Genomic DNA, 13,755 nt, shown 5'->3' on the forward strand with positions numbered 1-13,755 from the left:
AAAGCTACCTTTATCATTGTATTTCGAATTATTTTATGCCACGATTACTCATTCTCCTATTTTGAGATATGGAGCTTAAGGTTGGAGTTATAAACAGTATCTTGAATACAATATTGAAAGGGTTCAACAAAGGTTTATGAAAACATTCTTTGTGTAAGGTCAAATACATCTAGATATGCAATCTTAGGGGAATGTAGCAGACTACCAGTATGTGTTATTAACTTGTATATAGAAATGTGTAAAATATTGGTTAATGAAAAACTACAGACTCCCTTTCACAGCCTTTAAAATGCTTAAACGATCAGATGATAGTGGGAAAGTTGCCTTGGCAAGTCAAGTACGCATACTACTGCAAAAAATTTGGTTTTCATAATGCATGGTCGGATCAGGAAGTTGGAAATTCTGATTATTTTTGTCTTTATTTGTATTAGAGTTGCTGAGGTTTCGATGCAAGTGTGGCATACAAACATACGAAATGAAAAATCACTTTATAATTATGTAACCTGTTAGCATTTGTTACAACCAGAACGGTATATTTATATTCTGCCAGAAAGACACCTCATATCAGCAGATGCCAGAATCAGATGTGCAGTAGAAAGCAAATTAGAAATTGTAAGAGGAAGAGAACTTAAAATAGAAAGACAGTTGAGATTATGTAGATAATGAAAGAAGAGAACTGTAGATGACGAATATATTTTTTGATGATTTGGGATTTTATTCAATTATTATTACAACAATACGTAACTGTATATTACTGTGATAATATCTCATGTGTGAAATTTATCGAGTTTATGAAAAATCAGGATAAATATGTGATTCTTGGTTTCGCTAAATATATCCACAATGGTATGGAATAAGAGAAAGATATCAGAGAGACCATAAGAGGAAGTTTAAATTTAAGTATTAAGCTGAGTGCTTCCCATTTTTTCTGTACTTTGTAATTTTACAGCTGTTGTAACCTTTGACCTCCAAAAGACTTCTTTATTTTGCTTGTGTAACGAAAGGATGGTGAGGCCTATTTTATTGAAGTAATAAATTACAATACGTCATAGGAAAGTGTGATCTTGCACTTTGCAATCGCTGGTCGTGCAATTTCTTTCGGCACAAGGGTTTTCGCGGTGAAAGCACCCCAGCGGTGGACGCGTTGCAAATGACCAACTCGACTTCTGTAAAGGCAAGTGACCTTTCACTATAGCAAAGTGACTGTGCAAGGTCATAAATTCTCGTGAACAATGCAACAAACGCAAACTAATTTTGCCCCCAAAATGTGTCGACAGAAAGTCATGGTGATTGTTTACCGTGCAATTCAGATACTGCAGCTTTGAAAATGTATTACGCTAGAATGACGGAAATGGTTTAGCATGGGGAAACGAGAATAAAAATACACTGAGACTTAAATGTCATTAGAATCGGCCTCGGGCCAGCGGGCCTTCTTTATTCCATCTAAAAATATATGAATGTTGTGAAAGCAAATTAATCCGTTGTTGTCCTGCATGGTACATATAATTTGACAAAGCTGAAGATATTCCTAGATTTACGCCAGGTCGTATAGTAGTTAAAGATTATTCCAGGGGACATGTTTCAATTTATTTGTACGAAAGAGACGCGATGCTAAGATAAGTAATTTACAAGCAAAGGGAAGATCTGCGCCACCATTCGCCAGGAGTAATGTTAATAATACATTAAACCATGGCATCATAGGGTACGTTTCTCGATCAAAGTCGCCTCATTTATTTCCCATAGACACTTATTGAGATGACATGTTTTTCGATTTGTGCTTCTAAAGTGCACTAGTTTTGTTTTGAAAAAAAAGAGCTACAACATGACTGAATGACGAAACGTTACCGGCTTATAACGTAATATACATAACATAATGGAATCATTAAAACAACAGTTGATAAGACAAGAACATCGAGTGGGGTAAAACTTTTATTAATCAAATAGAATTAAGTGCTCTAAAGTTAAAGGTCGATTATTTCTCAGTTTTCGATTCCTCTGAATATTCGACATCTTAGATTTGTTTTTACCTCAGAAACATTAAGGGTTGTTAGTGGAGGGATGCTGACATGGGTTTACTTGTAAACTGGCCCAAGATGTCAGATACGTCAAACCACAAGCCATAGTTAGACCCATGCTTGAAATATATAGGCACACACGACATCGAAAAGTAGATCTATTACACACGTTTAAACTTCCCTAAAATGGCAGATGTAGAATTTAAATTTTGGTTTCTAAAATGATCAGCCTAATCGGAAAGTCTTCTACGCAGAACGTCGATTTTAACCAAAAATCGGCCAATGGCCAGTTGTCTCGACAGGTTCGTTGTACAGAAGATAACAGTACTGTATGAAGACAGAACACTTCGAACGTTAAGAAAATTGAAGGATTAGCAAAGTTCACTGGAATAATCCACCAATAATGCCCGAAATGTCCGCACAGAACAGCTTCACGTCAACCACCCAGAGAGGTATGTTGACCAAACAGATGTCGGTATCACTACGTTTCTGCCGTTTTGTATGTTCTGAGAAAAATAGAATAAAAAACACAAATGAGAGATGTTAATTACGGCCAAAACAGACAAGGCTTGTCCTCACCCACGTCAATATAGATTTGCCATATAAAATTTTTCGTACCTTTCGCTCGAACAAACCCAAACCCTGAACCCCAACGCTAACTCTACATGGCAGAAATATTTTAAAACTGTAAATATCACACTTCGTATGATCAGAAATACCACTGCGTGTACTTAAAATTCCTGTCTGTTATTCTTTTCATGTATGTTGGTTGGATATCATGAGCTCAAAAACAAAATGAAATAAAAAAGCAATAAAAAGGGAGATAAAAACCAGCGTCACTTCATCCTTTTGCAAAGACGTAGGATAAAAACAAATTTACCAGCTTTTGGTTTTGGCACATTTTCTAAAGTTGATAAATATGATAAGTGGAAAAAAGGGAATTTCTTTGCATTCAATTTGAATTCAATTCCTGCTATACAAAGCTGTATGAGATGACTACGTGATCGAAGGAGATACTACAGACATGAAATCGACCGTTACGGTATACGAGTCTGAATTAGGTGAGTAAACGCCCAGGGTCGATTTTCAATCAAGTGAAGATGGACGCTGTATAAGGGTCATTCATAGAATATCAAAATATCTCTGGAGATAACTGCAGTACCTACTAAAATCATCCAGTGTTTGAAAAAAGTACAATCATGCAAACTCGAGCTCGCCTCATTGATTCTGAAAACTTTGTCCAATAAATTTTGATTACGCTCCCTAGCCTGCGTCGAGCGCTAGAATGACTATATAACATTACGTTCGCTTACCACAGGACTTTAAAAACAGCGTCTTCACCGTTCCTGCACATGTTTCAGAAATCTCGGGAGAATCGATAATGGTTGGATCGCTAACTTCATCGGAACTATCAGGCGAACAGGTGACGGTAAACTTTGGATCTCGGTGAATTTTCTGGTCCTATGTGGCAAAAAGAAAACGTTCACACATTTTAAATAACGCCCATTGTACAAACCGATTTAAAGAATGGTATTTGCAACAGGTTACATGTCTAGATTTTTCACCGTGACCCAATCTTACGATTGAAATCAGAGAAGCTCTACCTTGCACAGTTTGGAAAAGCTTGTAGAATATTTATATACCTTGTAGTCGTTTAGAAAGTCGGACAAAGCATGAGGGTCGTATTTGATGAAAGTTCTGTTCAACTTCGATATGTAGCAGATACCTTTCTCTCCCATAGAAATCTTGTATGCTGTATAACCCTGCACCAGAAAGACAAAATAAATAATATGTTACTAAAATAAATGTTATAATAGTACTTTTTGGGACGCAAAACATATGTGATACTTATTAAGATTAGTTTCTCACTTCCCAAACGTTTTGTGATTTACAGCAAGGAAAGGAAATATGTTAGGTATGTAAATTGTCAAGGTGATCATTGTCAGACAAATCTACATTGAATTTGAACTTTCCATGTCCGTGTCATGTATTCACAAATGTCATACTCTGTGTACTGTAACTCAAAAGTTTCTTGTCATCGTATTCTGGACAACTTTAAGAATTTGAACCGTGTGCCGTTTCAAAGCACTTTAAGCTGACATAATAAAAATGTTTATTTATAGCGACAGGATGTGCATTGTCCGATAATTCGTAAAATTTGTGGAAGTTGAACCACACGACTCTGAATGCTTTCATAATTGTACATACCGCGTTGAAGTCGTGGACGACTACCGCCTTCCCAACGATTGATTTACCGTTATGTTCCATTTGAATCGGCATTTCAAATCTCTCTGTATTCTCGGCAGGATCGGCAGACATCTTGGAATCGTAGAAACCGCTGTTGCCATAGAAAACCACTGTTCTCTATTAAATTTGAACAAAATTGAAGAATAGTCGGTGACAGTGATGGTTACACGGTTTACTGTAAACATTGAGTCTTAAGGAAAGGTTTCACCACAGAGTGACAATCTATGTTATATTATGTCTGTACCGTTTCTACACCTTATGTCAAATGCCATTGTGAATAGAAGGGCGTTCAGACTTCGCCCTGAAAAGATACAATTCGTAATTTATCGAAGGCGGAAGGTTGCCAAAGTGCAAACTTCAAGATTTTTCTCGATTGATTTCTCATAAGACAGCCGGTAAAAGTCAACACTTTATCGTGCTGGAAGGTGACCACACACCACGTGTTTAGCTAACTAGGTTTCCCTAGAACCCAATCACCACCTAGAGATTGCAGCGCTTTGTGGCAGCACTCCGGAATGGATAATTCTAACCAAGCTAGAGAGTCTCCGAGTCGTTGACCGCGCGCCCCTACTCTCTAGCTAGGTTATAATTATCCACACGCGCTACAATCTCTGTACCTGCTGTACGGAGCTTGCCCAGAACCCTTACCTTACAAAGCCTTTTGCGCTCATATGATTGAGGGAGAGTGGCGTTTGAGAAGCTTTTTGAAATCATTGTTTATTCTCCCGTGCTGACTTAATCCAAAAATCTAGCAACATATGTATAAAATGATTGCAATTTCAAAAGAGGATAAAAGACAGAAACGCCCCATAATCTGCGTAACACCTCAGTTGATCCCGATCCCGGGCGGTTTGAGCCGGGGATTAAACAAAGCAAATATTCACTGGTTATGGAAATATGTCTTCAGCCAATACGATACTCGGTCTCCGTAATACATTGAGTAAGCACTTACCACCACGGGACAACCTGTGTCTGCTTTCAAGATGAATTATTCTGCGCGTCAATTTTCTTGACACATTACATATAATTTCCCCCTTTTTCCTAGTCACGTTTGTCAATCAAGTTTAGTCGTGCAGTACAAAATAGTTCAAAAATGAAATAAGGTTAACAGAACCCATGTTATCTGAATATTTTGAGTTCAGCTAAAATACTTCTTCTAGCTGTTAATAACGCTAAAGCTTAATTTTTTGGCTTCTGGAAGTTCAGAGAAGCATACGACCTACCTGAATTAATGTGCTGTTATTATACGACACTATGGCTAACGTCATGGCAACGACGGCGATGACAAGAATGAGGCCGACCACAATCCACATACATGTCTTCCCGCCAGAATTCTTGTACACCTGTGGAAGCAAAATATTCTGAATCAGTTGAAAATCGCTTGTTCATTTTGTCTATGTTAGCGATGTTTAACAACTTTGAGACACCTTTACTTGAGTGTCGACAGACGATCTAGTCGTACTGGTCATCTGAATCGGGAAAAGCTATTTTTTGGCTAATACCTTACACGTAAAGCAAAAATATTTCAAATGGGAAGAGATTTGGCAAACAAGTTCCCATTACTTAAGTGACTGCATTCACATGAATGCAGTAAACGTTGAAATCTTCATAGGTAGTAGGAAGTGAAAATTGAACACCCACATAACATGTGGTAAGTGTCTTTTATCGGCCTGTAGAGTGTTACTGACAATCTTCCCCAAGAGACCGAAAAACTTGTATAATTATATTCTCAGCGTGGCAGACTTCCATCTAATGGAATATCATCGATGAATTCACTAGTACTTTGAAGTGGTTATAAAGAATTTTCTACTTTAAAATATATTTCGGTTACTTTATCTTGTCGCGAAGTGTGATCGCTGCAGACAGGTCAATTTGTCCCGTATATCTGTTATTTCCAATCGGTCACTATCTACCGGACCAAACCATGACATCATGGAACGTTAGAGCATTGCGGCATGGAAATAGTATTAACAGTCTTCAACCCCAGCACTGATATCGTAGGTTTGAAGTGAAACTTATTTTAAACTGACTTCCTATACACACTCATCCACCAATGTACGTTCAACCAAACCCTAATTTTTTATCAATTTTATTCCACGGGATATCAAAACAAAATGCGTCTGTACTCTATCTTGCGTCCAGTAAGTCTTTTAGTTGCTTTCAATAACACTTCAATTTGTGAAAAATTCACACAGGATGATTTTAAGGTAGCTACCACAGATAATATAAAGATATGCTGTAGGCTTAATTTTTAAATTCCGTTGTACCAAACTTTAGCGGAAAAAGCACGACGGCTAGCAGCAGGCCAAGAGTCCCTGCAATCTTTAAGTACCAACCGTAAAAGTCTCTCAGAAATTGGAAAAGTTTCAAATTGCCCTCATTGATAGGTGAGATAACGACAGAGTAAGCTTATATTACTTACGTATACTAGTTTTTGCGTTGGACCGCCCGAAAAGCTGTCAGGTTCGTGAAGGATAGATCGACCCTCTTCGGCTTTGGTTTGGTACAGTGACATAGTTATGCAATTCAATATGATATGAGATTGGTACCAGCTACAGTGAATGGAAACAAGTGACATTAACAATCGCCGATTCGTAAGACATATAAATAATCGAATTATGGGTATATATTATGGCATCATATCGCAATAGCAAAACAAATATAGCAAAACAAAAGGCAGAGAAATACTCAACTGAGCTTTGCAAACCGTGAGACGTCAATTTATTCTGGCGTTGTAAAACACGACGACGAGATACAAAGCATCAACGCTGGCTAAACATTAAAATGATAAGAGTACTCTATTCCGGGGAGCGTTTCCCCTTTTATACGCCCATTGAAGTGCAGGCATATATGGGAGGTCACGTGACATGGAAGCTACCCACAACTGTCACATGTTTATTGCATGGCAAACTAGTTTTTATATCTAAGAATCGGATACTTCCCGGTTTCATAAAACCCATGTGATCGACCAACAAACATAAAAACAATGATAGTTGAATTAATGACTCGCATTAATTATTTAAAAACAAGGAACAGAGTGTGTGAACGATTAAAACCACATAAAGGGGTACGTTGCCATGCGATTGCTTTCTTCCTTATTAAATATACGATGATGTCATAAGATGATGTCATTATCAATGTCGCTCTGGACCCTATCTCCATAGTTTTCTTGTTTCATTTCCTGTTTTTGTAAGAGAAGTTATATTCGTGCTGACACTTTAACTTCCGTCTTGAAATTTTAAATCGTCTATTTTTGTTATGACAGTATGGCATCAGGAAGACTTGTTCTGCATCACTTTAACAGAGAAAAAGAAAATAAATGCTTTCACCTAACCACAACAAATAATGCAATATTTCTCTGTGTCTTATGAAAATAAAATCTATTTTGCCATTAACAATAAATAAATAAAGACGTAAACCAGACAAATAAAAGTACAAAGGATTGGTACTGGACTGAGTATGAAAGATTAAAAAAGTGTATGTTGTTGTTATTTCATGACAGGAATGCATTCAAGGCGCATTCATTACCTACGAGTCTCACTAGGCTGGAAAACACAGCCGAAAAACATCAACTTTCTCACCCTATAAATGAAGTGCAGTATATGATCCATGAGGACAAATAGCATTTCAGTTGCACTGAATAGGATCGAAGATTAACCTTGATCTTATCAAGAATGACTGAAATTCTTAAATTCCAAATTGTGTATTTCACGTAAGAAGTGATAGAGTAAATAATATCTGACATGTAATTTCCGTCATTATCATTTCCTGCAGTTGTTAATCTGTGATATCTGTGTTGTTTTTCACTCCAGGGGGTTTGGGCTGTGAAAGCGCCCTCAGCGGTGAAAACATCATTATAAAGTTTTCGAGCAGTAGCCCGTTGATCACGTTGTGAGAGTCCCAATGGTCTACAAGCCGGTATGTCTGATCAAATACTCTCACCTGATACTCCAACATAAAACAATAATATTGTCCTATACAAGCTACCACGTCTTGGTTAACGATCTACTGAACCGCAGGCAGTTTTTGAATTACAGTGTTGATGGGTTCAAAAAATCCAGTGAATCCTGCATGCCCCGGAATGAAGTAAAACCTTTACGTCAACAACCCGAGACCCTCGATGTGCTTTAGTTACGAGATCCAATGGTTTCGATTTGCTTTTAGACTTTCCAACGTCCCATTGCCGACTAGGTTTCGATTATGATTCACTGTACATCAAAGAGGAGAAGTAAGGAAGTCAAAAGTAGTTCAGATTCAGCTCTTTCTATCGAATTAAACATAAAAATGAAAGAAAGTCGACAGGGCGCCATCATATTGCTATTAAACATTTCTCTAAACTGTTACTACGAACTTGTTGAGAGAAACCATAGCGAAACTTGGATTGAAAAAAGTGTGGTTACGCTTGATTTCAATGTACAAAAAATTCAGAGGAAATATGTTCCCCCAAACAATGCCGATTTCATGATCATTTTAATAACACTGGATAAGGCCATTCCTTGTCAAATAGCGTTCAAATGGAATTTCAAAGCTATCGAACAAGTGCTTTCAAAGAGCAAGACTTTTGAAGAAAATTTAAAAAAAATAAAGTCTTCATTTACAGGTGTTAACTTTCATGCCAATTTGGACAAATTTTCATAACGGTATCCGTAAGTGTATAATTACCAAATATCGAAGCAATTTGACCAGCGGATATTATGTTTTTGGTTACAGTTTATTACATGTAAATACGCATATATATATATATATATATATATATATATATATATATATATATATATATATATATATATATATATATATATATAATCAGCCAACAGTAAATCGCTAAATATATTGTAAAGTGGTAGTGTAAAATAGTGTGGTAACCATTTCAGCAACTTCAATCACATTCAAGACTGACATTTACAAGTTATTCACAACTGTCTGAAATAACTGAATATACACAATCAGCTTTAATTCTGGAAATCTCGTAAAAATATCAGTCCTTTCACTTGTACGCAAATTTCAGCTGAGTGAGACGTGTGCAAACAGACAGACAGACTGACTGACTGACCGACTGACACGCTATAACATTCGCATCCTTATGTGAACAATGACACTTTCAGTACTGCCTCTGGGCGAAGAACTGTAATGCATACATACATACATACATACATACATACATACATACGTACGTACGTACGTACGTACGTACGTACGTACATACATACATACATACATACATACATACGTACGTACGTACGTACGTACGTACGTACGTACGTACGTACATACATACATACATACATACATACATACATACATACATACATACATACACAAATAGACAGACAGGCAGACAGACAGGCAGACAGACATACGTACAGACATGGTAAAAAACGAAGTGCAAAAAAAGGAATTACCCTAAAGTCTCCCTAAAACGACCGAGGATTATAATGCAATAATTTAAAATATTTGTTGTACGACAAGGGAAGTTATATTGCAAGCATTGTTGAGAAATTACTTGTTTGTTTAAATAAAGTTGAGTGTGTGAACTGTGAAGTTTGTGCAAAAGACCCCGTTTCTGCAGAACGACAATATTATTTTCTTCAGTAGGCGAAGGCTTTGTCAATAACATAATTAGGTTGGTAGAGAGCGTTATACAGAATCGTGACGTCGTGTCATATTGCAAATCAGGTAGCACATGTTTTTGAAAACAGAGCGAAATATTTAGGATTTAGATATTTTAAATGGGATTTGTGCATTTAGTATTGTCGCCTTACGTGACAATATCAATCAGCATAAAGTTAAAATGTGCATTGAATCTAAATACAAATTAGACAAAATTTATAACGAGAGAAACCTTATTTCTTGCCTGTAAACAGTAAACTTTACTGGTTTATTTAATTATTTAATAGAAAAAACGTCCCTGAAAAGCTTACGTGGCTATAAAAATGTGTACCGTGACCATTGCAGCTGCGTAAAATGGTGTCAGGAAATCAAAACGTGAAATCACTTCAAGTATAAAAACATTCCAATGGAGAAGAGTGACTGAGGTAGTCTGAGTTGGACAATTTTATTTTCAAGACTAAAGATGGCGCTATTTCGTTTTCGCTGGTGGCCATACCGGGAAGTTGAGTACTGGCTGTTTGTGTGTGTGTGTGAAGACTCATTATCAATCCTCGTGGTGGCGTCAGAAAAATATTGGGTTTGCCATTTAGCGTTCCGTAAAGTTATTGTGGTATAGTTATCGCAGGAGGTAAAATAAGTAGTGGTAAGTCTATCTTATTGGATGCATGTCACAGACAGGTCGGAAGACGAATTCTTTTTGACATTTGGGGCGACTTCGTAGATCTGAGCTTTACTGAGAATTATAGCACTTTAGTTCCGACTGGAAATTATGCTGCTTAGAGTCAATCAATAAAAATAAAAAAAGCAACGACTGAAAATGCTCACGTGTTTCAGTATAAAATGCAGTTTTCTGTAAAGTTAAACTTTTGCAACATGTTTGCCACATGATAGTGTTATGATCAATACCATGAACAGTATTCATCAAAAATTAATTCCAAAGGTCATTAAATATACAAATATGTAATTAACTGAAATAAAGATGCTAAATTTGTAATTATATTATATCATGCTACCATGCGCCATTCTGATTGGACGAGAGCGATGCTAAAATATTGTTTTAGCACTGATAGCGGTGGTAAAACGGGCCCCTAAACCAGCATTTTTGAAAATTGCCCGGTCGGTGCATTTGAACGATGTGGCTCTGAACTTATCCGAAACAGTCCGCTTTGTTTCAAAGACCGAGTTCGAATTTCGAAACAGAGATAAAGTATGGTTCTGTAACTCACCTCTTGGTGAAAATAAGCGGTCTATGATGAAAGAAATCTCCGAAGCAACACATTTATTTTGGTATGATGATGTACAAAATTGTATAGGTAACAGCGCACTGTGTAGTTTGCTTGATCGATTCAGCAGGAGTCGAGACGCGACATACGGTCATACCGCTCTTTAAAACGAAACTACTACTAGTATTCGTTCATACACAAATAAATTGAAACTTCCTCACTGTAACGGTACGTCAGATATTCCTTCCTAGAGTTTGGGCTGTAACAGACCAGGGTGTTCTAACGATGTAGCCCAAGAATTGAAGAAGTTCAAAATAACAATGCGATCATTCCTGGCGACTGCGACGAAAATCGCTGTGTCAGCGTCCAGCTCTCGCTGAATTGGGCACCACACTCTGCTCGCATATTACAACTGTTCATACAGTCGCCGTAATCCATGTCTGGATTATTTCAAAACTGCACGTTTTCTGGCACAAATTATCCATCCAAAATATCCATCAAAAATAGAACCTGTAACCCCACTGCACCACCTCCTCTGTCTGAATGTTACGACGACGGTTGGCGCACACCGGACTGACAGTGAATGAAACAAATCTATTTTTAGTGTACTACGCAAAAAAAAAGCCAGCGCTATTGTTTTTATGTAAATTTACGAAAAAAAAATTGTTACTTTTTCTTTTGCTTTGAACTCTTGACCCATTTCTGTGTCTGAAGCAGTTCGTGTTGCATGTAAATATTAATGAAATTTTGATGAACGTAATGCGAATGTTATCGTAGGATATTGTGTTCGTGTGTTGTCAACGTAATCCAAACTTTAAAAAATGCTCGGTCTCGGGCGATGATTTTCCGACGTTCGATCTCTCAGACGTCAGTTTTCTGCATTTTGGGCTGAAACTGACGAAAATGCCGGACCAAGACGACAAAGACACACAAGTTGATATAATATAATAGCAATAACCCCCTTCGCAGTCGGGTATACACTCGATTTTGGTACAATTCGCTCCATATAGCACTCGCCTATCGGCTCGTGCTATATGTCGCGCATTGTACCAAAATCTCGTGTATACCCTCCTGCGGCGGGGGTTATTGCTTAATTAGCTGAAATAAAGATGCTAAATTCTTTGACTGCTGTCATTTGGATTTCGAGCAGGAAAGAAACATGAAGTACAGTTTAAATCAGGTGAAAACATCGTCAGCAACTTTCAATAAAATCACTGTAGTTTAGCAATTCATTGACAGGACACTTGTTATAGAAATAACGGACGACGCGCTGACCATTAACGTTTATTTATGGGCGCGGGCTCGAGGAAAGCCAAAAATTAAAGGGCGAGGATTGCCGAGCCCGTTTATTTGGCTTTCCTCTCGCCCGCGCCCATAAATAAACGTTAATGGTCTGCGCGGAGTCTGTTATTTCAATTATGTTATCAACGAACCACCCAAAAACCGTCAAAATTTACGAAAATTTCTCGTGCGAACGACAACGGGGCCCCAGAACCTGTTAGTGAGTAGTGCACGCGCTGCAAAAATTTTGCAAATCCGTTTTGAAAAAAAAGCGTCTAAACTTGTCCCACAAATGCCCCATTTTATTTTGTGGTTGATTATGATCTTTGTACAAATCACAATTTTCGTTTTAGCCGTAAAGTTACTATGTTTACGATATTATTCATATTCACGGGCATGAAAACAAACCATTATTGTGTATTTGTGGGCAGTCACGTGCTTCAGCTCGATCAATTAAAACGCAATGGACAGGGCATGGTAATATAATAATATTTCTCAGTATAGGCCTGATATATTTCACCTTCATATATGTAGCAAGTGTAATCAGATCTGGTACAGTAATTTTGACTCATATTACTAATTAGAAAAGGTCATTAAATATTCAAATAAGCCGTTAATTGACATGGCTAAACGCTTCAGATCAATATCAGTAGCAGCTTCCATCGAGTTTGGTAAAATTGTTTTGGAATCATATTACAAAAATTCATGACATATGCATCTGTGATTGTAACCCCGGTGCGTTTCAGTTCCGCGCACAATGAAGTGGTAGCTACGCAAAAGGAATTCAGTTGTTATTGTTTACTTGTATGTTGTTATTTGCCGATTACACTGGAGAACGCTGATTTTTTGTTGTTATTGTTGTTTCTCAATCATATTGATGTCCTCAGCGCCTAAATGACCCCACAAACATCCTCAAGCCACATAAAATGTTCTAATATATATCAACACCGACTGCAATTTTCTCAGAACGAAAATTGTCTGGTCTACAAATATTACAGGAAGTTGACTGGACGCAAATTGTCAAGGAGGGGCTTACCTTAAAGAATTCGAATAAATGGGTTTTCATGGCTCATTGATAAATCTAGATTTGTCATAAGATTATATGGCAGTGCAACCAGCTGTTGGGACAACAAATTCAAACTTTGTCATCGGCGAATGTCCCTAACAGGCTTTGAATCTCACAATAAAGCAATATATCAAAGTCTGTCATAATGCAATGCATCAAATGCTTTCAATCCGTAACTGACTAAATTTTACGAATTCTGTTGAGATTACCGACTATGTGGATGAATTACTTCAAATGAGTTTATTATGAGAATACTTTTGTTCTCGGAGGCATCAGTAAAACCAGATATGAACTGAAAATGCTCACGTGTTTC

The 13,755-nt window shown here is 37.3% G+C and overlaps 1 protein-coding gene across 1 annotated transcript; it reads right to left on the reverse strand.

Moving 5' to 3' along the window:
- Positions 1-1,398: 1,398 nt before the first annotated feature.
- On the reverse strand, positions 1,399-7,153 carry LOC139118537 (uncharacterized). The gene is made up of 7 exons (XM_070681885.1): positions 6,956-7,153; positions 6,685-6,814; positions 5,486-5,605; positions 4,224-4,379; positions 3,659-3,778; positions 3,329-3,476; positions 1,399-2,521 (listed from the first exon to the last, which is right to left on the reverse strand). The coding sequence occupies exons 2-7, from the start codon at positions 6,775-6,777 to the stop codon at positions 2,397-2,399; spliced, it is 762 nt and encodes a 253-aa protein (XP_070537986.1). The 5' UTR covers positions 6,778-6,814; positions 6,956-7,153; the 3' UTR covers positions 1,399-2,396.
- Positions 7,154-13,755: the final 6,602 nt, after the last annotated feature.

This window comes from Ptychodera flava, chromosome 19, assembly GCF_041260155.1.
Source record: "Ptychodera flava strain L36383 chromosome 19, AS_Pfla_20210202, whole genome shotgun sequence".
Lineage (NCBI taxonomy): Eukaryota > Metazoa > Hemichordata > Enteropneusta > Ptychoderidae > Ptychodera > Ptychodera flava.